Genomic DNA, 27,424 nt, shown 5'->3' on the forward strand with positions numbered 1-27,424 from the left:
GATACTAAAGTATTGAAACTGGGTTCCCAATGTGCAGCAGTGGGAAACGCGGCCTGCCATTGAGGCGTTGAGCAAATGATCGCAAATTGATTTCACAACGGCATAAAACTGATTTTTGGCCTTCTCTCCATACTGCCTGTTCACACCTGCCATGACACCCACCACCAACAGGACTGGATGATTCCGCCCTTGGGCATTTTTGAAAATTAAAATCAATGCATCTACTCTTTCAGCAGCCACTTCTTTTGAGACTCTAGTCCATCAGGACCTGGGAACTTGTCAGCTTTCAGTTTGAATAAGTTTCTTGGTACTCTTTCCTTGGTGGTTGTAATTTTAGGTTTCTCCATCCCTTTCACCTCTTGATGCACGTATTTCTGGGTTGCTATTTGTATTCTCTACAGTGAAGACAGATACAAAATATCTGTTCAATTCATCCACCATTTCTTATTTTCCATTATTAATTCCTAGACTCACTCTGTAGAGGACCAATGTTCACTTTACTTACTCCTTTCCTTTTTAAATATCTGTAGAAACTCTTACTATGGATTTATATATTTCTAGCAAGCTTTCTCCCATGCTCTAATTTCTCCCTCCATTTTTTTATCTGTTCGTTGCTACTTTTTATATTCTATCCAATCTTCTAACCTGCCACTAATCTTTATGGAATTGTATGCCTTTTCTTTCAATCCAATACTAGCTTTAACTTGTTTTGTTGGCCTTGGATGGTACATCCTTCTTTCTTTCTCACTGGGATGTACCTTTCCAAGTATACTGAAATATCTCCTTAAATGTCTGCCATTGCATCTCTACAGACCTATCCCTTAACTTAATTTCCCAATTCACTATTGCCAGCTCTGTATTCATGCCCTCATAACTGCCCTTATTTAAATTTAAAACTCTAGTTTTAGACCGACCCTTCTCTCCCCCAAACTGAATATGAAATTCAATCATATTATGATCACTGCTTCCTAGGGGCACCTTCAATATGAGGCTATTAATTAATCCTGTCTCACTGCACATTGCCAAATATAGTATAGCCTGCTCTCTGGTTGTCTCTAGAATGTGTTGTTCTAAGAAACCCATCCTGAAAACACTCTATGAACTCATCACCAGGCAACTTTTCCAATTTGATTTGTCCAATCTACATGTCAATTGAATGATTATTACAATACCTCTCTCACAATCTGCCATTATTTTTTATAGTATACCCCATCCTACAATGTGGTTACTCTTAGGGGGGCCCATAAACCACTCCCACAAAGAACTTCTTACTTTTACTAAATTTCACCTCTACACAAACTGATTCTACATCTTGATTTTCAGAACCAAGGTCATTTCTCTCTATTATACCGATGTTATCCTCAATTAACAGAGCTACCCTTCCACCCTTTCCTAACTTCCTGTCCACCCTAAATGTCATGGATATTCAGGTCCCAGTCTTTGTTATCTTACAGCCATGTATATGTAATGGCTATCAGATCATACATATTTATTTCTATGTGCACTGTCAATTCAACTGTTATGAATGCTATAATGCATTCAGGTACAGGGCCTTTAGTTATATATTTTCACTATTTTTGAAACCTCTAGCCTTATCTGCTGGTGCACGCTTAAGTTTGTATACTCTGTCCCTTCCTGTCACACTCTGATCATCATTTCTATTATTGCTACCTTGCTCTCTTGCCTTGTCTGCACTATTTAATTGCTTACATTTACCCAAACTTGATCCTTCACCCCCAGCATTTAATTTAAAGCCCACTATACTGCCCTAGTTATATGACTCAGAATCACAGAATTGTCACAGTGCAGAAGGAGGCCATTCAGCCCATCGTGCCCGCAATTGCACCAGAACACTGGTCCCAACATGGTTCAGGTGAAAACTGTCCCAACGGTACAGCTCCCACTTTCCCCAGTATTGGTGCCAGTGCCCCAGGAATCAAAACCCATTTCTCCGACACCAATCTTTGAGCCACGCATTTAACCTGCTAATCTCATTTATTCGACGCCAATTTGCTCATAGCTCTGGTAGTAATCCAGAGATTCTGTTTTTTAATTTAGCCTCTCGTTGTTCATATTTCCTCAGCAGAGCCTCTCACTTGGTTCTACCTATGTTGTGGTATCTACATGAACGACAAACACTGGATTCTCCCCTTCCCACTGCAAGTTACTCTCTAGCCCAGGGCAGATGTCCTGAACCCTGGAACAGGGCAGGCAAAACAGCTGTCTGGACTCTTGCTCTCAGCTGCAAAGAACTGTGGCTATCTCCCTGACTATACTGTCCACTTCTACCACTGCATTCCTATTTACTCTCCCTGCTTGAATGTACATGGTGCCATGGTCAGTTTGCTCATCCACCCTGCAGCTGCTGCTCTCGACCATACAAGCTGAAGGAACCTCAAACTTGTTGGATAATTGCAAAGGCTGAGAGTCCTCCACTTCTACCTTCTGGGTCCCCATATCTGCCTCACTCGCAGTCACACCCTCTTGTCCCTGACCAAATCAGAATACCCCATCCTAAAGGATGTGATCGCCTCTTAGTATAGTATCCAGGCAACTTTCCCCTTCCTGATGTAAGGCAGTGTCTGCAGCTCAGCCTCAAGCTCAGTGACTCTGAGCCAAAGTTCCTCAACCCACAGACACTTACTAGTGATGTGTTTGCCCTGGATAACAATGGTGTCCAGGAGCCCCCACATTGTGCATTCACAACACATCACCTGCCGTGCCATCTTTATTAAGTGTTAAATTAATTATTATATTCTTAATTAATTTATAATCAATAAACCCTACTACTTCAAATGAGCTTTGCTACTGCTAGTAAACCTTGCTAATACCAATGAAATCTTAAAATTATTAAATTACATGAGTTTTTAAATATAAGCAAGCAAAATACTTACCAACCAATCACTTACCTATTTCCCTGTGATGCCACACTTTGGTTTACCTCTGAACACGGCCACAGACTGAGCTCCCATCCCAGCTAGCTCTCTCCGTGTCTCGTGCTGATTAATGCTCCAAAGTCTTGCTGCAGCTCTCTCCTGTTCTCATGCTGACTTTTGCTCCAAAATCTCGCCGAACTAATGATAAATACTGCTGGTTGATCTGAGGGCACTTTGAATGGCACATCTGTGCAGTCTACGATGGGATGGGCAACAAATGCTTGCTTTTCCAGTGATTCTCACATCCCGTGAAATAATTGAAGAAACAGCTACTGCAGCAAATCTGAGAGCCTTCTTGTTTTGACTGTTTTCCTCAGTAGCAAAGTGGATATAACTGGCTGCCTGGGCAAACATGGCGTCAATCACCTGGGAGATTTCTCTCAATTGTGCATGGCAGATTGTAAAATCCTGCAGATATCACCAGCAAATCCCTGAAAGGAGCTGGAGGTAAAGAACTATTCAGAGTTATGATGACCTTGACAGTGACTGGCAATGCATGCCCCTGGTCTACTGGGAAAGAAGTCTTGTTCCAAGAGTCTGAAGATGTCAGCAGCATCAACAGTGCCTCCTGAGGCAATGTTGCTCAGTCATGAGGAAGCTGATCTTCAAGCTGGAGCTTTGCCTCCATTCCCTATATCCTCTGGAGTAGCATGTGACCGAGAAAAAGGCAGCTGCTGCTGCTGTTGATCCTGCTGCACTTGAATGTTGCTGTTCCTGCTGCACTTAATGTTGCTGTTGCTGCTCCTCCTGTATCTTATCTGAAGTCTAAAGTAGAGCTGCTAAGCTCCTCCCATGCTGCAGTGAAGACTAACAGCAGGGAAGAACAGGTCAAGGTGAGTAAAGTCCTCCAAAATGTTGGAAATCAACTCTGGAGCAGTGAAAGCACACACTCAGAACAAGCTCTGACAGCAAAAGCCTTTCACCTGTAGATTCATTTGGATAGCCAGGGGATCCTTATGCGGACATGTGGTACCCCTTTTGAAATGGTCCCAGGACACTTTAGGGAGAGTCAGGTACCCTTTGGTTGGGGTAAGGTACCATTTGAGATAGGAAGGTATCTCTTTGGAAGTGCTAAAGTATCCTTTGGGAGAGGTGAGTTGGGATTCATAAAATTAGACATGAATTTGCGTAAAAAGTGCATAAACTCATTGGAATTGTCAAAGCTGTCAAAGAGCTGCCAAGCTGTTAAAGGACTGTGCAAGCAGTCAAAGAACTGTCAAGCTGTCAAATAACTGTTAAGGCTATCAAAGAACTGTCAAAACTCATTGGAACTGTCAAAGCTCATGGGAATTGTAAAAGCTATGAAGGGATTTAACTCTGTTGAACTTTAACATTAAAAATTGTGTGAAGTTAAAAAAAAGTACTCACTATTTCACTCTGCCTGCTGACATAAGCCTGAGGACTATAATTATAGGAGTTGTGCTGCATGACTGATTTTAGAACCATGTGGGATGTCCATTAAGTGAGCATTTTGATTGACAGTTCCAAGTGCTTATAGATAGAAATGTTTGTTTCCATAAGGGATTAAATACTTAAGCGAAATGTTTGTTTTCGTAATGGATGGGATTAAGTACTTAAGGGAAATGCTTGATTTCATAAGAGATTAGTTGAAGAACTTTCAATGTATAGGATTTTTTCATCAATGAGAATGTTTTTTCAAATAGTGATGTCATCAATAGGCACATTATTTTATGTCAGCATGGCTTCTGAGATTTGCCCACGGTTTGTTCAAGGTGAGTTGGCATGGATGGGGCAAGGGCAGCAGGTGTTGGGTGGGGGCATGGGTTGGCACTAAGTTGGCATAGGGGCTATAAAGGGCCATGGGGATGAGTTGGGGCATGGGTTGGTGTAGAGGGTATGAGGACCAATGGGGGTGTGGTGGTGGGGCATAGGTGGCATGGAGGGTACAGGGGCCATGAGGGATGGGTAGGGGGCATGAGGTGGCATAGATTGGCATGGATGGGGTATGGGGAGATTGGCATGCATGGGGTATGGGGTGTGTGTGGGAGTAAGGATGTATGAGGGGGTGAGGGCTGGCGGGCTGTTTTTGTCATTTTTAAAAATAACTTCAATGAAGTACTAGGGTACTGAGGCAGGTCTTCCACCCAGCCCATCTCAGCACCCCGCTGCCTCTCCCCTCATTCTGGCATCACCTGGCCCGACTCCCAGGGAACCCCGCCACCCTGGAGCAAAAATTCAAAATTCCGGAGTCTGGTTTGCAGAGCCAGGAAATGTCCCAACTCTGAGCTCCTGCCCTGGGAGTGAAAATTCAGGTCTTGATTTGCTTTGGTGATATGTTAGGGAGGAATATTGCTCAAGATACCAGGAGAACTCCCCATTCTTTTTTTTGAATAGTATCACAGGATATTTTGCATCCATCTGAATAAACATCCTTGGTTTATCATCTCATCTCAGGCAATGAAACATTCCTCAGCAATGCACTGAAGAACCTCCTCTGACAGCAAGTCCTGGATATGGTTTAAGTCCACAACCCTTTGACTCAGAGGTGAGAGTGGTATCAACTGACCTAACCCAAAGCAGTTTAAAATATGAAAGAGAAGTTTTATTTATCTTCTTTTAAAATCGTTCTTTCTTAATAGTTTCATTTCTTCCAGAAAGCAAGAAGATGTTGGTTTAATACTAATAATTGGTTTAATCAGGATACAATGAGAAGGAAAAGAGAGGCTTTTAGCAGGTACAAGGGAAGCAAATCAATGGAGGCATTAGTGGCGTACAGAGAGTGCAGGATGGAGCTTAAGAAAGCAATTAGGAGAGCAAAGAGGGGATATGAGAAAGCTCTGGCTGGTAAAAGTAGGGAAAATCCCAAGGTATTCTATAAGTATATCAATGGGAAGAGCATAACTAGGGAAAGAGTAGGGCCCATTAGGGACCAAGGGGGCAATCTATGGGTGGAGCCAGAGGACATTGCTAGAGTGTTGAATGAAGACTTCACATCCTTCTTCACCCAGGAGAATGAGGATAAAGGTATTGAACTCAGGGAGAGAGGCTGCAAAGTTCTTGAGCAAATTGATATAGGGAGTGACAAGGTATTGGAGGTGTTGGCAGGCTTTAAAGTGGACAAATATCCAGGTCCAGATGATTTGTGTCCCAGTCTGCTGAGGGGGGCAAGGGAGGAGATCGCAGGGGTTCTGACCCAAATTTTTAATTCCTCTCTGGCCGCAGGGGAGGTGCCAGAGGACTGGAGAACAGCTAATGTGGTTCCGCTATTTAAGAAGGTTTGTAGAGATAAGCCAGGGAACTACAGGCTAGTGAATCTCACGTCAGTGGTAGGGAAACTATTGGAGAAAATTCTGAAGGAGAGAATCTATCTCCACTTGGAGAGGCAAGTTTGATCAGGGATAGTCAGCATGGCTTTCTCAGAGGGAGGTCATGCCTAACAAATTTGATTGAATTTTTTGAGGAGTTGACCAGGTGTGTAGATGAGGGTAGTGTAGTTGATGTAGTTTATATGGATTTCAGCAAAGCCTTTGACAAGAAACCACATGGGAGACTTATAAAGAAGGCAAATGCACATGGGATACAGGATAATTGATAAGGTGTATTCAAAATTGGCTTATTTGTAGGAGACAGCGGGAGATGACAGAAGGATGCTTTAGTGACTGGAAGCCAGTGTCCAGTGGCGTACCACAGGGATCTGTGCTCGGTCCCCTATTATTCAACATTTATATAAATGACATAGGTAACTATGTGGGGGGTAGGATTAGTAAGTTTGCAGATGACACAAAGATTGGCTGAGTGGTTTACAGTGAGATTGAGCATCGTGGGCCACAGAAAAATATAGATAGGATGGTCAAATGGGCAGCTAAGTGGCAGATGGAATTTAACCCTGAAAAGTGTGAGTTGATACACTTTGGAAGGAGTAATTTGACAAGGAAGTATTCAATGAAGAACATGACACTGGGAAGTTCTGAGGAACAAAAGGACCTTGGCGCGTGTGTCCATAGATCTCTGAAGGCGGAGGGGCATGTTAGTGGGGTGGTAAAAAAGGCTATGGGACACTTGCCTTTATCAATCGAGGCATAGATGACAAAAGTAGGGAGGTCATGTTGGAGTTGTATAGAATCTTGGTGAGGCCACAGCTGAAGCACTGTGTGCAGTTCTGGTGGCTACATTATAGGAAGGATGTGATTGCACTGGAGGGGGTGCAGAGGAGATTCACCAGGATGTTGCCTGGGATGAAACATTTAAGTTATGAAGAAAGGTTGTATAGACTTGGGTTGTTTTCATTGGAGCAAAGAAGACTGAGGGGCGATCTGATTGAGGTGCACAAGATTATGAGGGGCATGGACAGGGTTTAGGGAGCAGCTGTTCCCCTTCATTGAAGGGTCAGTCATGAGGGGACATAAGTTCAAGGTGAGGGGCAGGAGGTTTAGGGGGGATGTGAGGAAAAACTTTTTTACCCAGAGGGTGATGATGCGAATGGGTCTGGAATGCGCTGCCTGGGAGGGTGGTGGAGGTGGGTTGCCTCAAATCCTTTAAAAAGTACCTGGCAGGTCATAACATCCAAGGCTATGGACCAAGTGCTGGGATTAAGTAGGTAGGTCAGGTGTTTCCAATGTATCAGTGCAGACTCTATGGGCCTCTTCTGCACTGTGTGATTCTGTGAATAATAAACTCCCAGTTTAACTTGCTCCAACTCTATTATTTTTGGAGTAATCTAATAATTGTCTTTTTTCCCCATGGATTTGACAAGATGATAGAACCAATGCAGAGGACTTCCTGCTGAGTCCAGCTTATGTAATATTGTAGAAGGAATAATTTTCTTTTGTATCATCTGAGGGGAATGCTTGCAAGTGACAGCTACCTGGCATCCCCGAAAGGCAAAGCCAGTGGGCAACAGTTACCCTAGTTTGACACAGAGGAAAAGAGAGCACAAAAATATTCCAGTTAATTCCTTGGACAATATAGTGATAATTTGCTGATTGGCTATAATAGTTAATTAAATTGCCCACTACATACAGTAATTAATCACATCACTAACTTGTCTTAATGATTAAATAGCTTAACTTAACAATTAACTTAATCATGTAATTTAATCCAGATATTCAATCCATTTTACAAATCAATCAGTTCCTTATTACAATTACGAATCAAACTGCACTCTCAATTTATTAATTGATAATATTATCTCTGTTTTAAAGACACTACATATTATAGGGAAAAATTCATTTACTTCAAGCAATGCTACCACATTACATCAATTATGGGGAAAAATTCATTCACTTAAATCAATGGTACCACATCACATCAATTCTTTGAGGCAAACCACACCACAGGCCTTGAGCTGCTTAACTTGCACATACCTATGTGGGTATGCAGCACTGTCCGTCCCTGGAGAATTAACATAAATCTGCATAGCACCACTTGAAGCAGCACCACATGAACAATTTTTTCCCCCTACCTGTTTGAAAAGTTTGAATCAGGTACATGTCCTCTGGGTATGTTTACAGGGCTTAAAGCATACTACTTGACTCAAATTAATTATTCAGTAAATATCATATGAAAAAAATACTGTCAGATAAAATTGTTCACAATCTCTTGAAAAAAGCAATTAACAACAACAAAGCAACCAAATTAAATCCCTTAAGATAATATAAGTCCTTTGAATGGTCATATTGGCTTTCTAATCATTGCACTCTTTAGTCACAGAAATAAAATTTATAATGTAATACACTCACAAGAAATTTAACAACCTAAAAAGCATAAACAAAATACATAAAGGTACCATACCCATTTTCTAGTTTTGCCAACAACTCTTCACTATCTCATGGCTCTTTTGCCTCCTGTTATGTTCCCAGTGCTTAGATCTTGATTATTTTGCCATGTTTCTGCACATATGCAGCCTGATGTTACAGTGCATCTATGTGCTACTGTGCTGCCTATCAGTAGCATGTGATGGCATGGTCACAATTACACATACCATGTGGCTGAAGTGGTGCCATTATGTAAGACTACCCTTACAAGCATAATGACCTCTTAGTAAAAAGGTCCATTGATAATTTAAAATGGATCAGAAATATTAATTGGAACATGCATAGAAGAGAGAGAGATAACAAGTTAAAGGTTATATTTGTAGAAGGAGGCCGCAAATGGGTGAAGGAAGACTTGGCAGCAAGTAGATAGAGAGGCAATAAGGAAACTGTTTCAGAATCATGCATTCAGAGCTAGCAAAAGAGACAAAAAAGTAATAAGAAAGTTGAACACAAGAGACAGACAAGAAGCTGTGACAGAAGATTTGGAATTTTTCCAAAATGTAGATAGCGATGCTGTCAGGGTTCAAAAGCAGGACTTGAGCCAATATGGGCTGCGGGACCCTGGCAAGCATTTTATTGGCAGAGGCCAATTAAGAGGCTGCCACTGGGATCACTGCCCAATTGAGGATGGTGGGCCTCCTCCCAGTGCTTCGAGGCCAATCAGAGAGCCAGCAGCTTGGCAACCTTAGCATTGTCACTGATAGATGTGGCCAGCCGTGGCTACAGGAAGAAGTAGAAGGTGCCTCCATGTTGAGATGCCCTCAGGCCCCGGCATTCAGAGGGGTGCATTCTTTCGTGGCAGTGTTGGTGCTGCTGGAAACCAGGTGAGAGGCTGTCATGATTTGTTTATCTGGTGGTCTCCCCATGTGGTGGCATCCCCTCCTGAAGCTGGTAAAATGCCAGTGGAGCCAGAAAGTGGTCAGCTGTTGGACGTAAATTGGTTTAATTGGTCATCAGCCGACCAGAGACGTGCAGCTGCACTGCTAAGATTCCCACTGTTGAGAAAAACCCATGGCAGGGGTAGGCATGAGTTCCCTTCTACGTACCTTCCCGCAACCCAACTCATCTCCAGAGGGCTGGTAAAATCCAGCCCAAGATGAGAGACAGATACATGAAGAGAAAGGGACACACATTTTACTTTTATCAATTGCCTGGTAGATTAATTATTTCACATCATAGTACAGTGTTTTTTAAATTACTAGGCACTTGCCATTAATTGACAGTTTACTTTCAAGTTACCTGGACATGGCTGGGTCCAACAAAGCAACAGATTGCATTTTCATTTGTTGAACCTCAGAGTGAAATTTTTCAACTTCTTCTGCTAATCGTTCCTGTAAAGAGCAATAATTAAGTAGATTTCAACACCAAAACATAAGTTTTTATGACACAATGAAATCATAATTTATCAGATATAATGGCCCTAAATTCGCTAGATGCAATGACGAAATAATAATGAATGCCTTTACTACCGCCACTAAATTTATGGCATTAATGAATAACACCAGTGCTATAGCAACACTATAATTAGAGAGAATATTAGCCCTACTCCATTGTAACAATCATTTAAATTTATCACTGCCTGCAGGAATGTCATTTTGAAAGGCATTGGCAGGTTGAGTGAAATAATTATTTTACTATTGGGATGATTATGAGATAGATAACTGCTGAAATCTAACATATATTTAATTAAATAATGTCATAGCAAATCAATATAATAACACCATAACAATACTGTACAGTATTTCAATGACAGTATAGTCCTTTTATAATCTAAAAGCTATTTTGCAAGATGATAATTTTTTTGATTCACATTTTGGAAAAACTCTTGGATTTACTATTTGAGGTGTTGAACCAATAACAGAATACACTTGACATGATCATTCAGAAATTGTGAATTATTAACATACTGGGGAGATCTTGTGGACATAAATAAGCAGCACATATAACTCATTGGCCTGGACTTTTAAGACTGGACCTGCGGGGAGCAGGTGGCTCAAGGTCATGAGGAACCTGGATGTCAGGATTCCCCTTTAACTCCACAATGTGTGTGTAACGTCACTGATTAATTCCCCACCTTATTGGTAGGCTGGCTTCTAGTTGGATGGGGAACTCGTCGGTGAAGATCACAGAACCAGGTAAGTTCCTGCTGGGGTGCAGGGCAGGGGTTGACCTTGGAGGGTGCAGTGGGTGTCGAACGGAGTCGGAGGCTGATCGGGGAGAGTGGGGCAATCATGGGGAAGGATGCCAATCCTGGAATCTTAGGGAATGGGCACTAATCAAGGACCTGTGAGGTGGGAGATGGATAGGGAGGTGAGATTGGAAGCCTGGGGAGGGAAATTGGGGGGCTTCATTGTAGGTTGGTGCGGGAATCAGAGGGGAGGAAGGTTGAAGTACTGGGGTGGGCTTTTGGAGGCCTAGTGAGGAGAGAGGTCATTTACTTTGCAGGCATGGGGAAATCGGAGGCTTTATGGAGAAAGTCGGAGGTAGCGGGGTGGTGGGGGGGGTTGGGGGGGGGGGGGGGTGTGGTGTGGGGGAGTGGGTGGGGGGGGGTGTTCAGAAAGGAGTTGTGGGGAGGGATGGTGCCTGATCGTAGGAGTTCAATTGGCAGAAAAACTGATGAAGTAGGTAGGTATAAAGTCACAAACCTCCTGGGTTCACCAAGACCACACCTGGTTTCATGAAGCTCAGAAAATCAGACCAGTTAAATATGAATAGCTGAATGACAATTGAGTCAACAGCCTCATGATATTTAATATGTGAACATGCCTCCTAGGAGAAGGTTGATCACAGCCCATGAAGCTGGGAGTGAGTGGATAAGTGGCAGGTTTGGGTGGAAATCAGACTTTAACCCACCTATCTGACCCAAACCTGATGATTGTGTAAGGATAGTGGATGGGTGGGGGGAGAACTATGTAGGCAAGGTAGAAGAACAAAAAAAAAGGCTAAATTTTATGGTGGGAGGGGCATATTGCTCACCTCCCCTCTCTATGCACCCTGCCAGAGCTAACCAACTTTAAAAAAGGCTGACCCGCAGTGATAATATACTGGGGACAGGCCTTAACGATGTAATTGCTGGAATTTCACCCTTCGGGGAAAGGAAGTCCCTACCTCAAGAGCTGCTGGTCAATTAGATTGGCTGACAGTTGAGTAGTCTCAACAGCACTAGAACTCAGTAGTGACCACTGCTGTGAATACAAGGAGTCCTGGGCCAGATACACTGGAACCAAAGGTTGGCAGGAAAAACAGTAGCTGAACAATGGGCTACCTTCAAAGAGGAGATGGTTTGGGCACAGTCAAGGTATGTTCCCTCAAAAGGGAAGGGTAGGACAAACAACTCTAGAGCTCCCTGGGTGACAACATGGAGGTGGGTCTGGGGATTTTGGTTGGGGAGGGATCGGGGGGGAGAGCAGGGGCGAGGGTTGTGGGCCACAAGAGGAGGAACAAAGGGAGGAATAACATCTTGGGGGCATAACTCTGATGGGAACGGAGCACTCTTTGCACCTTTTCACTTGAGATGGTGAAGTAGCAGGCTACTTCCTTCATTCTGCCTTCTCCAGAGAGGTGTAAACATCGTAGTTATAATGGGGGACTTTAATTACCCATATATAGACTGGAATAGTGGTAGTGCAAGGGGCAGTGAGGGACAAGCATTTCTAGATTGTGTTCAGGAGAATTTCCTACAGCAGTATGTGTCCAGTCCAACAAGAAAGGAGGCACTGCTAGACCTGGTTCTTGGGAATGAGGTGGGCAAAACAGATCAAGTGACAGTGTGGGAGCATTTAGGGCACAGTGATCATTGTATCATAAGGTTTAGGATGATGGTGGAAAATGACATTGGTCAACCAGAGTAAGAATAATCAATTGGCAAAGAGTGGACTTCAAAGCAGCAAGAATGCAACTGGGCCAGATACACTGGAACCAAAAGTTGGCAGGAAAAACAGTAACTGAACAATGGGCTACCTTCAAAGAGGAGATGGTTTGGGCACAGTCAAGGTATGTTCCCTCAAAAGGGAAGGGTAGGACAAACAAATCTTGAACTCCCTGGGTGACAAAGGAGATAGAAATTAAGCTAAGGAAAAAAAAGTGTACTTACAACAGGTGGCAGGTAGCAAATATAATTGAGAACCAAGCTGAATACAGAAGGTTCAGAAAGGATGTGAGAAAGCAAATAAGAGATGCAAAGATGGATTATGAAAAAAGACTGGCAGCTAACACAAAAGGAAATCCCAAAGTATTCTGTAAGCACATCAATAGTAAAAGGGCGGTAAAAGGAGGAGTAGGGCTGATTAGGGACCTAAAAGGGGATTTACACATAGAGGCAAGAGGCATGGCTGAGATGCTAAATGAATACTTTGCATCTGTCTTTACCTATGAGGTAGATGCTGCCCAGGCCATGGTGACAGAGGAGGAAACTCAGCCACTCAGAGGGTTTAAAATTGATAAGGAGGAGGTATTGGATCAGCTGGCAGTACTTAAAGTTGATAAGGCACCAGGACCGGATGAGATGCATCTAATAATATTGAAGGACATGAGAGTGGAAATTGCAGAGGCACTGACAATAATCTTTCAATATTCCCTGGGTTTGGGGGAGGTGCTGGAGGACTGGAGAATTGCAAACATTACGCCCTTGTTCAAAAAACATTGTAAAGATCTTCCCTGTAATTACAGACCAGTCGGTTTAATTTTGGTGGCAGGGAAACTTGTAGAAACAATTAATCAGGATAGAGTTAATAGTCACATGGAAAAATGTGGATTGATTCGGAAGAGTCAGCATGGATTTGTTAAAGGAAAATTGTGTCTAACTAACTTGCTGGAGTTTGCTGAAGAGGTAACAGAGATGGTTGATGAAGTCAAGGCCATTGATGAGGTGTATATTATATTCCAACACAACAGACTTGTGAGGAAAGTTGGAATAAAAGGGGCAGTAGCAATATGGATACAAAATTGGCTGATGGAAAGGAAACAGACAGTAATAGTAAATGGGTACTTTTCGGAATGGAAGAAGGTTTGTAGTGGTGTTCCCCTGGGGTCAGTATTGGGACCGTTGCTTTTTCTGATATTTATAAATGATCTAGATCTTGGTGTGCAGGGGACAATTTCAAAGTGTGTGGACAACACAAAACTTGGAAGGATTGTAAACTGTGAGGTGGACAACGTAGAACTTCAAAAGGACATTAACACATTGGTGGAGTAGGCAGATAGGTGGCAAATGAAGACCAACGTGGAGAAGTGTGAGGTGATATACTTTGGTACAAAGAACATGGAGAAACAGTAAAAAATAAAAGATACTATTCTAAAGGTTGTGCAGGAGCAGACAGACCTAGGTGTATATGTACATTAGTCATTAAAGGTGGCAGGACAGGTAGAGAGAGCTGTTTCTAAAGCATACAGTATTCTAGGCTTCATAAATAGGGGCATAGAATACAAGAGCATGGAGGTTTTGATTAACTTATATAAGACACTGGTTAGACCTCAGATGGAGTACTGTGTACAGTTCTGGGCGCCACACTATAGGAAAGATGTGAACGCATTGGAGAGAGTGCAGAAGAGGTTTACAAGAATAGTTCCAGGATGGGCCACTTCAGTTATGAGGAAAGATTGAAGAAGTTGGGACTGTTTTCCTTTGAGAGGAGAAGGCTAAGAGGAGATTTGATAGAAGTTTTCAAAATCATGAGGGGTCTGGAGAGAATAGATAGGGAGAGACCGTTCCAGCTCTTAAATGGATCGAGAACCAGAGGGCAAAGTTTTAAAGTGTTTTGCAAAAGAAGCAAATGCAAGGTGAGAAAAAACTGTTTCACAGAGTGAGTAGTTAGGGTTTGGAATGCACTGCCTGAAAGTGTGGTGGAGGCAGGTTCAATTGAGGCATTCAAGAGGGCATTGGATGATTATTTAAATAGAAACAACATGCAGAGTTATGGGGAAAAGGCAGGAGATTGGCACTAAGTTAAAATGCTCAGAGAGCCGGCGCAGACTCGATGGGCCGAATGGCCTCCTTCTGCACCATACCAATGATGTGATTCCATGATTCTAGCCGCATGTATTATCGCAGCGAGGGGCAGAAACTTAACTGGACATTAATTGGTCAGTTAAGGGCCTCAAAAGACCAAAGGACAGGCAGGCTGGCTGATCCTTTACCCACCATCACATTATGGGCAACGGCTCATGGATGAGTGGGAAGGTGGTAGTCTAGCCATAATACATATATACATAAAAACAAAACAACTGCGGATGCTGGAAATCCAAAACAAAAACAGAATTACCTGGAAAAACTCAGCAGGTCTGGCAGCATCGGCAGAGAAGAAAAGAGTTGACGTTTCGAGTCCTCATGACCCTTCCTTGGAAGGGTCATGAGGACTCGAAACGTCAACTCTTTTCTTCTCCGCCGGTGGTCTAGCCACCAGTTCTATTTTATGTGCACCCCTGCCTGCAAATATGCTGGCTGGGGTGCCTTAAAATTCCTCCATAATCATGAGTGATTTCAACTGCTACTACATATACTGGCAGGAGAGGAAGGGAAAGGGGAGAAGGGAAGGTTTTTTTTTTCAGTGTGTGCAGAACTGTTTTCTGACCCAATATGTAAAAAACTCAACAAGGTGGAAGCAGTGCTAAACCTAGTAACAGGAAATGAAATGGAACAGAAATCAACAATAAATGTTGGAGAGCATTGATGGGCAAACATTCACAATATGAGCTTTAAGATGACTCAGAGAGATAAAGATAGAATAAAGAGCAAAGCAATAGATCAGAAAAAGCCTGGTATCAGAGAATGAGGATGGAGCTAAGGAAGGCAAAATGGAGAAAAATATTGAGAAACAAAGAGGTAGGACAACATTGGACATATTTAAATGAGAGATGAATGGAGTTCAGAAGAAACACAGTTCACTAAAGATTGGAGCAAGCTACCAATAATGAGGTGCTACAGACAAATAAAGAGGCATTTTTTTGGATTTTATTCACGGGATGTGGCCATTGTTGGCAAGGCCAGTATTTATTGCCTGTCCTTTATTGCTGTGGTGAGCCACCTTCTTGAACTGCTGCAGTTTGTGTAGTGAACAAATTCCCATGGTGCTGCTAGGAAAGGAGTTCCAGGATTCTGACTCTGAGATGATGAAGAAGCTATCGTTTATTTCCAAGTCGGGATGGTGCACAGCTTGCAGGGGAATGCGCAACTGCCCTTGCTCTTCTAGGTGGTAGAGGCTGTAGGTTTGGAAGGTGCTGTTGAAGAAGCCTTGGAAAGTTGCTGCAGTGCATCCTGTAAATGGTACATTTTGCAGCCATGATGCCCATGGTGGTGGAGGGAATGAATGTTTAAGGTGGTGGATGGGGTAAAATTGAATCTAAAGAAAATGGCATTTGTAAAGTAATAAACAATAAAGGAGAAGACAACAATGATGAGCTTAGGGAAAAAGGTTAAAAAGAGAACTGGGAATAAATAGGGCTGAATTTTCCCTCTGTCAGGTGAGTTGTGCATGGATGGGTGGGAGCGATCGCGAACACCATCGGCGCCCCCAATCGGGTGTGTGCTATCATTTTACATGGGCAGACCAAATAAGGCCCGCCCAACCTGATGCACTCCCAGAAGCGCTGTGCGTTTCCTGTGTGGGAGGGGGCGGTATTCCCTAAGTCGGGACCTGCGCGCAAAAGAGCGCAGAAATCTCCCTGAGGCACCTCTGTTTAAGTTCTGAAAAGTCTAACAAAGAGAAAAAAAAATTTAAGGGCATGTCCCCTCATGTGAAGTGGCGGGACATGTCCATTAATTTTTTTCAAAAATTTTTATTTAACTAATAGATCCTTCATGAAACCTCATCCCGCCTGTGGATGAGGTTTCATGAAAACTACGAAGGCCACCTGGGCTCTTCGCCTGCCTGCCAACATTAAGGTTGGATGGGCAGCATTCTTAACAACTTTAATTACTTTCTTAATGGCCTTAATAGGCCTTTGACAGTTCGGTGGGCGCACAGCCGACTAAATGATGCAAGGTGATGTCGGGACGCACGCCTGACATCACTGCGAGTCATTTTACGTGTTGGCGAGCGTGCCCTGACCCCGCTCACTGACCCGAAAATTCTGCCCATGAAATATGAAATAAAAATATATATTTTCTAGTTGCTGGGGTAGCACTGCATGAACAATAGGACAGGCAAAAGTACATGGAAAACAGCTACTAAAGGAATGGTCAAGGATGATCATTGACCTTTGTTTGTAATATGGCATAATTTTATTTATTATAATTAGCTATCCCTCACTAACGAGGATCAGAGTGTTCTAAAAGTCCGAAGATGGTTGATGAGGCCTATTTGGGATCTGGAGACTTTATGGCACATGGGACATTTGTTGTCATGTGGAATGTCTGATTGTGTGTTATCAGTTCCAATCACAGCATGTTCTTTTTGCCGCTTTTGCTTTTCCTCTTCATTTTGTCTTCTTTGGGTCTCAAAATGCTGGGATCCTTCCCACACATAGTGCCTCCATCTGGTTTGATCCAAGGTGATGGTATCCCAGGAGTTTCTGTTAATATTGCATTTCTTCATGTTGGCTTTCAGCATATCCTTGAATCGCTTCTTCTGTCCTCCTCTGGTGGGTATGCCCTGACTGAGCTGGGAAAGAAGACCTGCTTTGGGAGCCTGCCATCTGACATCCAAACCATATGACCAGCCCAATAAAGCTTATGGTGGATGATCATAGCCTCATTGCTTGTGGTGCCTTCTTGTGAGAGGACATTGATGCTGCTTAATATGTACGATCTTCAGCAGGCAATGTTGATGGTATGACTTGTTGATGGTGTTTTGAGAGGCCTCCTATTCATTGTCCATGTTTCAACCTCTACAATAAAGAAGGGATCACAACTGCATGGTAGATCATGAGCTTGGTTTCAGTTTTGATGTTGTGATCTTCAAACACTCTCATCCTCAGGTGGCGAATGGCTGCACCAGCAGATTTCAGGTGATGCTGGATTTCTTCGTCAATGTCAGCCTTCTGTGAAAGATAACTTCCAAGGCATTGGAAGTGTTCCACATTTTCCAGGCACTCATAATGAATCCTAATCAGTGGGGCTGGGACGTGTACATTTGGAGCTTGCTGATGGAGGACTTTGGTCTTCTGAATGTTGAGTGTAAGACCCATCTTCTCACGTGCCTCAGTAAGTACGTCAATGATTTTCTGGAGATCCGTTCCTGATATAGCACTTACCGCAGCATCATCAGTGTATTGGAGCTCAATGACTGAGGTCGGGGTGGTCTTGGCTTTTGATTGGAGTTGTCTGTGGTTAAAAGTTTACTATCCATTCGATAAATAAGCTACACTGCAGCAGGGAGCTTGTTTCTATGGCAGCAAGGAAGATTGAAAAAAGAGTTGGAGCGATGACATAACTTTGTTTTACTCCTGTCTTGCAGGAGTACTCTATATTATCTGTACTCATACAGATCTGGAATGAAAAGGAAGTCCTGAATGACCATAAGGATGCCATGATTGTGACAATCATCAAGAAAGGGGACAAACCAAACTTTGGAAATTACAGTGGCATCTGCCCGCTTTCCATTGCAGGAAAGATCATTACAAGAATCCATCTGAATCGACTTTTTACACTTGCTGAAGAACTACTCCCTGAATCTCAATGAGGGTTTAGGTCATCAAGAGGCATGACTGGCATGATTTTTACAGCTTGCCAACTACAAGGAAAATGTCACAAACAACATCAATCTCTTTGCATAGCATTCTTTGACTTGACAAATGTTTTCGTAAATCTCTGTAAATCGTGAGGCACTCTGGAAGATTCTGCTGCAGTATGTATGTCCTCCAAAATTTTTTACCATACTTCGCCTGCTTCATGATGATTTGAGAGTGGTGATCCTCAACAACGGATCCATTTCAGCCCTTTTTGAGGTTGAGGGAACATGGAGCATTTTGAAACATTTATTTTGTGGTGACTTTTATTTCTGTATTGTGGCCTGCTGCGATGGTCAGTGACAGAGAGAAAGTAAGGCGTGGGAGTGTCAGCGAATGGGGAATTGATTACTGGTATCACACTTGGGTGAGTGTTTATTTCATGGACATTCCAGCCAGAAAAGGTCAGTCGAGGTTATCTCCTCTCTTCCTCTTCCTCCTTTTCCTCCTCTTCATGCTCCTGCTCATCAGCAACTTGTCATATAATTAGTGACAAAGGTTGTCCTTCATGGTGGTGAGGTTGTGGAGCATACGGCAGGCCACTATGAATCTTGACACCCACTCCACCAAATACTGCAGGGCTCCTCCAAAGGATCCAGCCAGCAAAAGTGTTGTTTCAACATGCTAATAGTCCACTCTGCCATATTTTGTGGTGGCAGCATGGATTTCATTGTATGCAAGCTTTGCACATGTGTGAAACTTGTGCACCGGAGTCATCAGTTATGTAGTCAGCAGATTGGCCTCATCACCCAGTAGCTATTTTTTAATTTGCTGTTGTGGCTCAAATCCTGTTGGCACAGCTTAGTGTTGCAGAACGAAAGCATCATGACTGTGGACAAAATACCAAGCATTGATTTGGATAATTTACTGGGGATGTTCACACACCAGCTGGACATTGAGGGAGTGGAATCTTTTTTGTTTCCAGAAGAGGACAAAGTTGACATGCAGCATCCACAAAGCAATGTGGGTGAGGGCGATAGAATCCTGCACTATGGGGAAGCCATAATCCTAGCAAAACTATATGTTTGCTCCCTCTGCTTCTCTCTGGCAAGAGAGAATGAAATAGTTAGTTCTCATTGAGCAGAGAACCTCAATGACCTTTCCTATGTAATAGTGGATAGCAAGCTGCGAGATATTGCAAATATCATCAGTTTCAGCCTGGAAGTCAAGCTATGTTCCAAAGGGAATGCCTGCTAGTGCAGCTATGTTAGGGGGCAGCTGTTTTGTGCAAAAGCCTTGAAGTCAGCAAGGATTCCCTCAGCAGCTGCCAGATTATTCCCTGCCGACTTTTGCAACTTCAAACAATTAGAAAAAGCACCAAGTATTTGTAGAATTGAAGCACCAGCCAAAGTAACTCAACCAGCACCTAACCTGCAATTAACTCACTTTAAATAGCACTGGTGATAGGTCGTTCCTGCTCCTGAACACATGTTCAGCTATACCAGGTTATGCAAGAACATTAACTGGAGCGAAAATGGTACCACTGACACCAAATATATGCTGATTGATGTCATGAGCTGCATGCCCAGCAGCTTCGTTCGATTGCATGCTAACACCCTCATCTTTATGGCGCCTGGCGTAATTTACCACCATAGTGTATGTGAATTGTCATGCATGCCATTTTGAAGCTCTAAAGGAAATCACTGCAGCAAAAAAATGCAAACAACATGATTTCTTGACCATTATATCAATACATAAAATTTTAAAAGAAAAATAAATAATGCCAGAGGATTGACAAGCAGCAAATGTAATTTTAAACTTCGAACTGGCTGCGCGCCTGCCGAACTGTCAACGGCCTATTAAGGCCATTAAAAAAACTAATTAGCTTGATTGATGGACCTGCCCATCCAATCTTTGGGTTGGCGGGCAGGCCGGGAGCTCAGGTGGGCCTCGGAAAAAGCATGAAACGTCATCCATGGGTGGGATGAGGTTTCATGAGGGATTTTAAATGTTTATCAAATGTTTAAATGAAAGCTAAGGACATGTTAAGGGTGATTCATCATCAGGTGACAGTGTCACATGAGGGGACATGTCAGGGAAATTTTTTATTACCTTTCTGTCAACTTTTGAATTGGAGTCCAGCACTTTGCCTCAGGGAGATCTGTGCGCTCTTCCCTGCTGAGGGAATCCCCCCCACGCCCGCACAGTGAGTGCATAGCACTTCTTGGCAGACGTCACGCTGGGCGGGCCTTAATTGGCTTGCCCACGTAAAATACAGCGCCCCCCCGATCGGGGGCGCCGATCGGAAGTCCGGCCACCGGTGCCCGCTCCTGCACATCCCCCCCACTGGGAGGAAAATGTTCCCCTTAAACTGATTAATGAGTGCAAGGAAATTACATGGTTAATTTCTAAAGGAACAGAATATTAAAGAAGGTGTGAGGAACTACGACCTCACCATGGGCCAGAATTCTACGCTGATTGTGTAGGTAAGCCACTGACCCGACAGCGTGTGAAATCGCGGAGAAGATGTTGGGTGCATGTCCCGATGCCATCGCGCACTTGTGTGATACTTCGTTTGGTGGATGCGTGTGGCAGTTGGAAGCATCCCCCCGACAATTAAGCCCATTAACAAAGTAATTGAAATCAATTTTACATGGCCTGTCCACTTTTACTGTTGACGGATGGGCCAATTGATCAGGTGGTCTTTACATTTTCGCTGAAACCTCGATCCAGGGTGGGATGAAATGTCCAGGGTGAAATATAATTAAAAAAAGATATCTGGGGACTGATATTTTTTGAGTTCTGCTATCAAGTGCTTGCATGTGTCGAGTGGACACAGTTTGATGCATTTTTTTGTTACCGTTTAATCTGTCCAGGTCTGCAGCTCCCTGAGGCAGCTCTGAAGCAGCTTTCTGCCTTCAGGGAGTTTGCTAGAAGTGCCCACCCACATCTGCACTTTTGTCGGCGCCCACCCACTTCCTGCACCTCCCAGAAGCGCTGAGGCTTTCTCAAGCACACGTTTCACGCTGGCTGGCCACTAATTGCCAGCCAGCGTGAAACTGTGCGCAGGGGCAGATCACGGTCGGAAGCGCATTTCGCGTCCGCTTCCAGGCCCGCCGATCACGCTCGCCCAATGAACATAAGATTCAGGCCCATGTATATTTTTATTTTATTTAAATTATATATATATATATATATATATATAGATATCCTCATTGCTACTTTGTAAATTTAAAAAAACTGACAAAGATCCCTAAAATGGCTGATCCTATGTCTGTCTGTGGTCCCAAACAAAAGAAGCAACTTAGCAGTTTATGGAAAACTCATAAATAAAAACAAAAAAACTGCGGATGCTGGAAATCCAAAACAAAAACAGAATTACCTGGAAAAACTCAGCAGGTCTGGCAGCATCGGCGGAGAAGAAAAGAGTTGACGTTTCGAGTCCTCATGACCCTTCGACAGAACTGGTTCTGTCGAAGGGTCATGAGGACTCGAAACGTCAACTCTTTTCTTCTCCGCCGATGCTGCCAGACCTGCTGAGTTTTTCCAGGTAATTCTGTTTTTGTTATGGAAAACTCATACCTCATTATCTCTGAGAAGCTGCAAGTGACCCTCTGTGGTCTGCACAGCCCAACTTCAAAGATAGCTATACAAAGGCCATTTGCATTTAATAACCCGGGCTGGCCAGAAGGAGATAGATGGTCTGCTAAGACAAAGGGGTTCAACGTTTTTTTCAATTCAAAATGGCTGAGAACCTAAACAGTCTCTGAAACCCAGTTTTATGTAATTGAAATACAATTACATAAGAGAGGTCACTGAGGTTCTCTACACAACGAAATCTAACTATATTTCCATTCTATCTTGCCAGAGAGAAGCAGAGGGAGCAAGCACATAGTTTTGCTCAGATTTCGGGTTTCCCTATAGTGCAGGATTTTATAGGCCTCACCCACATTGCTTTGAAGATGCTGCACGTCAACTTTGCCCTCTTCTGGAAACAAAACAGATTTCACTTCCTCAATGTCCAGCTGGTGTGTGTACATTCCCAACAAATTATCCAGATCAATGCCTGGTACTTTGGCCGCAGTCATGGTGCCTTCATTCTGCGACACTAAGCTGTGCCAGCAGGATTTGAGCCACAACAGCAAACTAAGGAGTAGCTACTGGGTGATGAAAGATACACATCCTTTGTTGAAGATTTGGTAGAGAAGTGGGAGTCATGTGATATGGGCCTCTAGCTCATTGAACAAGTAACATTGTCTTGCTGAACTGCAAAGCTCAGTCTGCACTTCATCATCTGACTAGCAGCCTCACAGACAAGGAGCTCTGCCTAGGTGGAACACCTGGCCCCATCTACACTACGTCTGCTGGAAATTCTGTACCATTGCCTACAAGACTGATTCACCTCTGCATTTCCATCTCAGCTGGTGAAGTCACCACCATCAGAAGAGTGAATTATATATCACTGGTTTTCAGCCTGCTGACCTCTGTAAGGAATACCTCATTGGACTTTAATTCTGGATTCTGGAATCCACATGAAACATTATTTATTTTTCTCTGTGGCCTCCGTACTGTAAAACCTTCCTCTCTCTATCCTTTTTACTATATGGATGTGAGGGGGTGACATTGCAACCCTACTTTCCGCACTTTGAGTATGTGCAAATGAACATTCTATCTCAAGTTTGCTCTGGGGCTGTCAATAGAAAATTGGATCATACCTAAACCAAGAGGTTGGGACATATGCCACTGCTTATGAAGAGGGAAACAAATCAAAACACCTTTCTGGTTATGGATGGGTGGTGAGAAGAGAAATTAGTGCTATTTCAATTCTGTCCATAACAAAACTAGTTCTGAATTTATATAGAATCTTGCTTCATCCACATTTGGAGTACCTTGTGCAGTTCTGGTCACCATGCCACCTAAAGGACATTTACGTACTGGAGAAAGTCCAGAAGATTTGTAAGGACCTTACCAGAATTAAAAGGTTGTATCTGTCAAGCAAGATTGAGCTGACTGGAGCTCTCTTCTCTAGAAAAGAGGCTAAAAAGAAATCTGATAAAGGCCTTTAAAATTATAAAAGGGTTTAATACAGTGATTGTGGAGAAACTGTTTCCACTTGTGGGTGAGTACAGAATAAGGGGGCATAAATACAAGATAACCATTGAATGATCACATATCTAATTTAAAAGAAAATTCTTTGCACAGAGAGTGTGGGGAAAATGCAGAACTTGCTATTACATGGAGTAGGTCAAAGTAGATAACATTGACGGATTTACAAATGGATCATTAGTTGATGCATGCACGAGGGAGAAAGGAATACAGGGTTACAGAAGCAGGGTGGGAATAGATAATTAGATTGGAAGAAGCTCTTGTGGTTTATAAACACCAACATAGGCCAGTTGGAATGAACAGCCTTTTTTCTGTAGGTGGAAATCATACTAGCACCCTAAATCTTCTATAAGTATATCAGATATTAAATAGCTTGTCCGATTCATGTGAAAAAATCGTTTCCTCAAGCTGCTCTTCTTTGTCTTCTACACTCTCCACCGAGGTCTGTTGGAACTGACTGTACATCTTCACTCTAACCCACTCACATGCACTTCCCACTTTCAAATGCCCTGCCATTCTGTCTCACTTGTTATATATGATCTTGTACAGTGCCAAAATATTTACTCTGATAACTCCTGAATATAAAATTTGTAAGTATTTGAAACAAAGTACCTTAACAAATTTTGAATCAACAGGCAAAGAAGTTGGCTGCTGATTTAGTTTCTGTTTAAATTATCTAATGAGACAGTTGCACGAGAGAAACCTTTTATTCAACTGATCTTACAAATAATTATACTATTTACTGCAAATGAATAGTTTTATCCAGCTCTTTTACTGCCTAAGCCAAGAGCCATTTCTTTATATCAATCCTAAACATGATAATGAGCAACATGATGAACAAAAGAATCATATACACTGTAAAATTAACAGTAAATCATAATGTTGATTTTGAACTGATTTATTAAATTTTCTTTTTACTTATTATATCATATCTCAAAATTCTTAGCAGCCCCAACTTAAAATATTGTTACACGTTGCCAATATATCTGCTGTCTTAGACTGCTGTGATTATAGAATGAGGTGCAGCTAGCCAACCCAAGATGCACTGCTGGTTGAATCTTATTACAGTTGGTGTTGAGCTTAGAGGCTCATGTATTTTTGGATCTTTCCCCAAGTGCCTGATTTTTAACATTATGGAAATAGATGATCATTCTAAATGAATGATGTACCACTGAAGTTTCAACATATCAATTATGTTCCATCAAAGAGTCTTTCTTTACAGTATCATGTTCTCATGTATTAATGATGTTACCTTATCATGAAGAGACTCTTCTAGTTGTTTTCTTAGTAGTTCAGATTCTTGTATCAACATGTTCTAAGGTAATAAAACATAATTATTTGCAAAATAAGTCAAATATGACAAATTTGATCAAACAATAATGCTAAGTTTGTCATCAGGATTTGTATATTAAGGACGTCATTAGTTACAATATATTAACTTTCTAAAACAACTCATTTGACGCATTGTCAAAACACTTCTCCCTCCAATGAATTTATTACGGTTTCATATCATGACGGGGCACCAATGAACTTAATCTATGTTCCTGCTGAACTATTTAAAAACATGGTGCTTGCAGTCATGAAATCCCTTGGAATTGTTAGCACATCAGTGCTATCAGTGGTTAAAGTAGAGTTTGTTAAGACAGATCATTCACACCTGTGCAGACCTTTTTTCCAACCTGAAAACTTTAGTTTGTCAATGTGCACATTTTTGTTTATGATAATGTCTTTGGAAAAGGCAAGAAGAGATCATGTAGTGAAAATGAATATTGTGCTTTGTTAAAAGCGAGATGAGTGTTCAATAATATATTTTGTGTTTATGAAATAAAGAGGGGAGCATTCAGTAAAGATCATTATTGAATAATTCTGGAACAAGTGTTCATTCAATGAGATTCATCATTGTTTTTAAAGAAGAAGATGATTCAGTAAAGCTCAACATGCAGAGTATATATAAAAAAAAACAAATGATTCACCAAAGAACGTGCTGCATTTAACTGGAGAGCTTGCGTGAATACCTTCATGTTGATAGGTAGCAGAAAAAGTGGTATGCTGACTCCATCAAAATCAAAACAGGAAAAGTTCATTTATAATAAAGTTAGTTAATAATAGAGGATTAGCAGAATTTATTCAGAACATTTCTTTTTAACATCAATTAAAATTCTCTCATGACTTCTTTCAGTTTGCTTTCTTTCCTTTAAGTTGTCATTGATCCATTAATTTATTTAAACTCTTATCTGTTATCAAAATTCATTTTGACCTGGTTTTCTTGTTTTTAACATTAGACTTTAGGTTGCATTCAGACACAAGTTATGAAGGAAGTAATGCAGGCTTACAGGCTGTGACTATAATTTTGCAAAAAATCTCTGGAAAGGAAACTTGTGTCAGGGAACTGGAGGATGGCATCAATATGCGCAATCTGGGTCCAGTGTGATACAGGTCTCACTAGCGAATGCAGGAGGTAATCGAGGTTAGCTGCTCATCAAAAGTTGCATGATTCCACAGGGATATAGCTGTTCTAGATCATGCCATTGTGCATTTCAAGTAATGGTCTGGTTATATGGTGGATTGTTGGCAGGATCACCTTATGGCGCATGAGCAAAAGCTTCAGCCTAGCATATGTTGATCTGATAATGGGTTTCAAATTTTTGATGAAAGCTCTGTGTCAAATATTTTCAGGAGAGGTGAGCCCACAACACCCGTAAGAATGCCCGTACATGTGGTGGTCTACCCAATCTGGAAGTCCTGATTCCTTATGATGAGCAACTGCTTGGCCTGCTAGAAGCCAACTCGTCCAGGGGTATAGGCAGTGGCAAGATGGAAGGGATGCCTGGTTCTGGTGAAATGGCAGAAGTTTCAGACTGATAAGAGGAGGTGGCTAGTGCTAGTTTAATGGAGGTTAGGAATTATGCAATGCGTCTGGTGAATAGAGTTCACACATTGGAACCTTGACAAGTTTCATGATCTGAAACTTGATCCAATCATCATTCAAGGGTTCATTGTGTCTGCAGAGTTCATTCACTCATGTCAGACCATGAAATGGTTTATGTGCGTCGTGTGATCGAGCTTATGTGTCAAGTGATTAGATTCGAGACTACCCTCTTCCTGATTTCTCTCTGTTCAGCATAAGATGGACCTGAAACCATCCAGCAATCTCCCTCTTCTGAGGAGAGGGAAGCCTCGGAGGGTGCAGTGATACATTCTCTCTCTGCACCCAGCATCATTGCAGGTACTGGCACTTCGGCAGGGTTTAGCACGTTGGACAGGGGTCATGCACACACTGGTGAGGGCACTTCACATTTGCATGTGCAGCTGCCAGGGACTGTAGTAAGGCAGGCCTCAGGCAATCAATGGAGTGTCTGCAGTGTTCTGGAGGTCGATTTCAAGTTGGATAATAAGCCTCTGGCATCGTCTGTAAGGCAGCAGATACTGGATGTTCAGTGCAAGGTCCGTGTATATTTGGTGGGTATATCAGAGGTGTTACGTGCTCTGGCCTGGACTGGAGGTGTCCATCCAGGCCATGAGCGCAGCAATCACCCACTCTTCGAAGCACCATGCTTCCTTCATAGACAGACTGGTGATTGTCCTGGAGGGGCAAATCAGGTGCATTGCAGACACAATCGTTGGAATGCACTCTGACCTGCACATCATTGCCCTGGCCCTGAGCTCAGGGGCTCAGACCCAGAGTGACAGGGGAACTGGGAGCTTGGTTGCTGCTGGGAGCTCACTGGTTGGGAGGACCAACTGGTCCTAGTGGTTGAGCAGCAGCTGCCTCCACCTGTAAGTTCTTCTCATGGCACTTCTGATGGGGGCAGCATCTCCTCCGTCCATCAGCCATTGACACAAGCCTTGACCATTAATGTGGCAACTGAAGACTCGCATACATCTCAGCAAGAGTCTCCTGGAATGGCCAGTTGCTCAAGGCCACAGCTGTACAGAGGATGCCTTCTGAAGTCATCTGGGGCAAGGGAAGTGGCACATCAGATGCCTCCCTCCAGTGCAGCTGCA

At 42.7% G+C, this 27,424-nt stretch overlaps 1 protein-coding gene across 1 annotated transcript in view; it reads right to left on the reverse strand.

Moving 5' to 3' along the window:
• Positions 1 to 27,424, reverse strand: part of ppfia2 (PTPRF interacting protein alpha 2) — a 647,479-nt gene that overhangs the window by 169,920 nt on the left and 450,135 nt on the right. Inside the window, exons 15-16 of the mRNA XM_041215777.1 lie at positions 24,672 to 24,734; positions 9,950 to 10,041 (exon numbers count right to left, since the gene is read on the reverse strand). Of these exons, the coding sequence (XP_041071711.1) occupies positions 9,950 to 10,041; positions 24,672 to 24,734 (155 nt within the window). The remainder of the gene's footprint in view (positions 1 to 9,949; positions 10,042 to 24,671; positions 24,735 to 27,424) is intronic.

This window comes from Carcharodon carcharias, chromosome 21 (assembly GCF_017639515.1).
Source record: "Carcharodon carcharias isolate sCarCar2 chromosome 21, sCarCar2.pri, whole genome shotgun sequence".
Lineage (NCBI taxonomy): Eukaryota > Metazoa > Chordata > Chondrichthyes > Lamniformes > Lamnidae > Carcharodon > Carcharodon carcharias.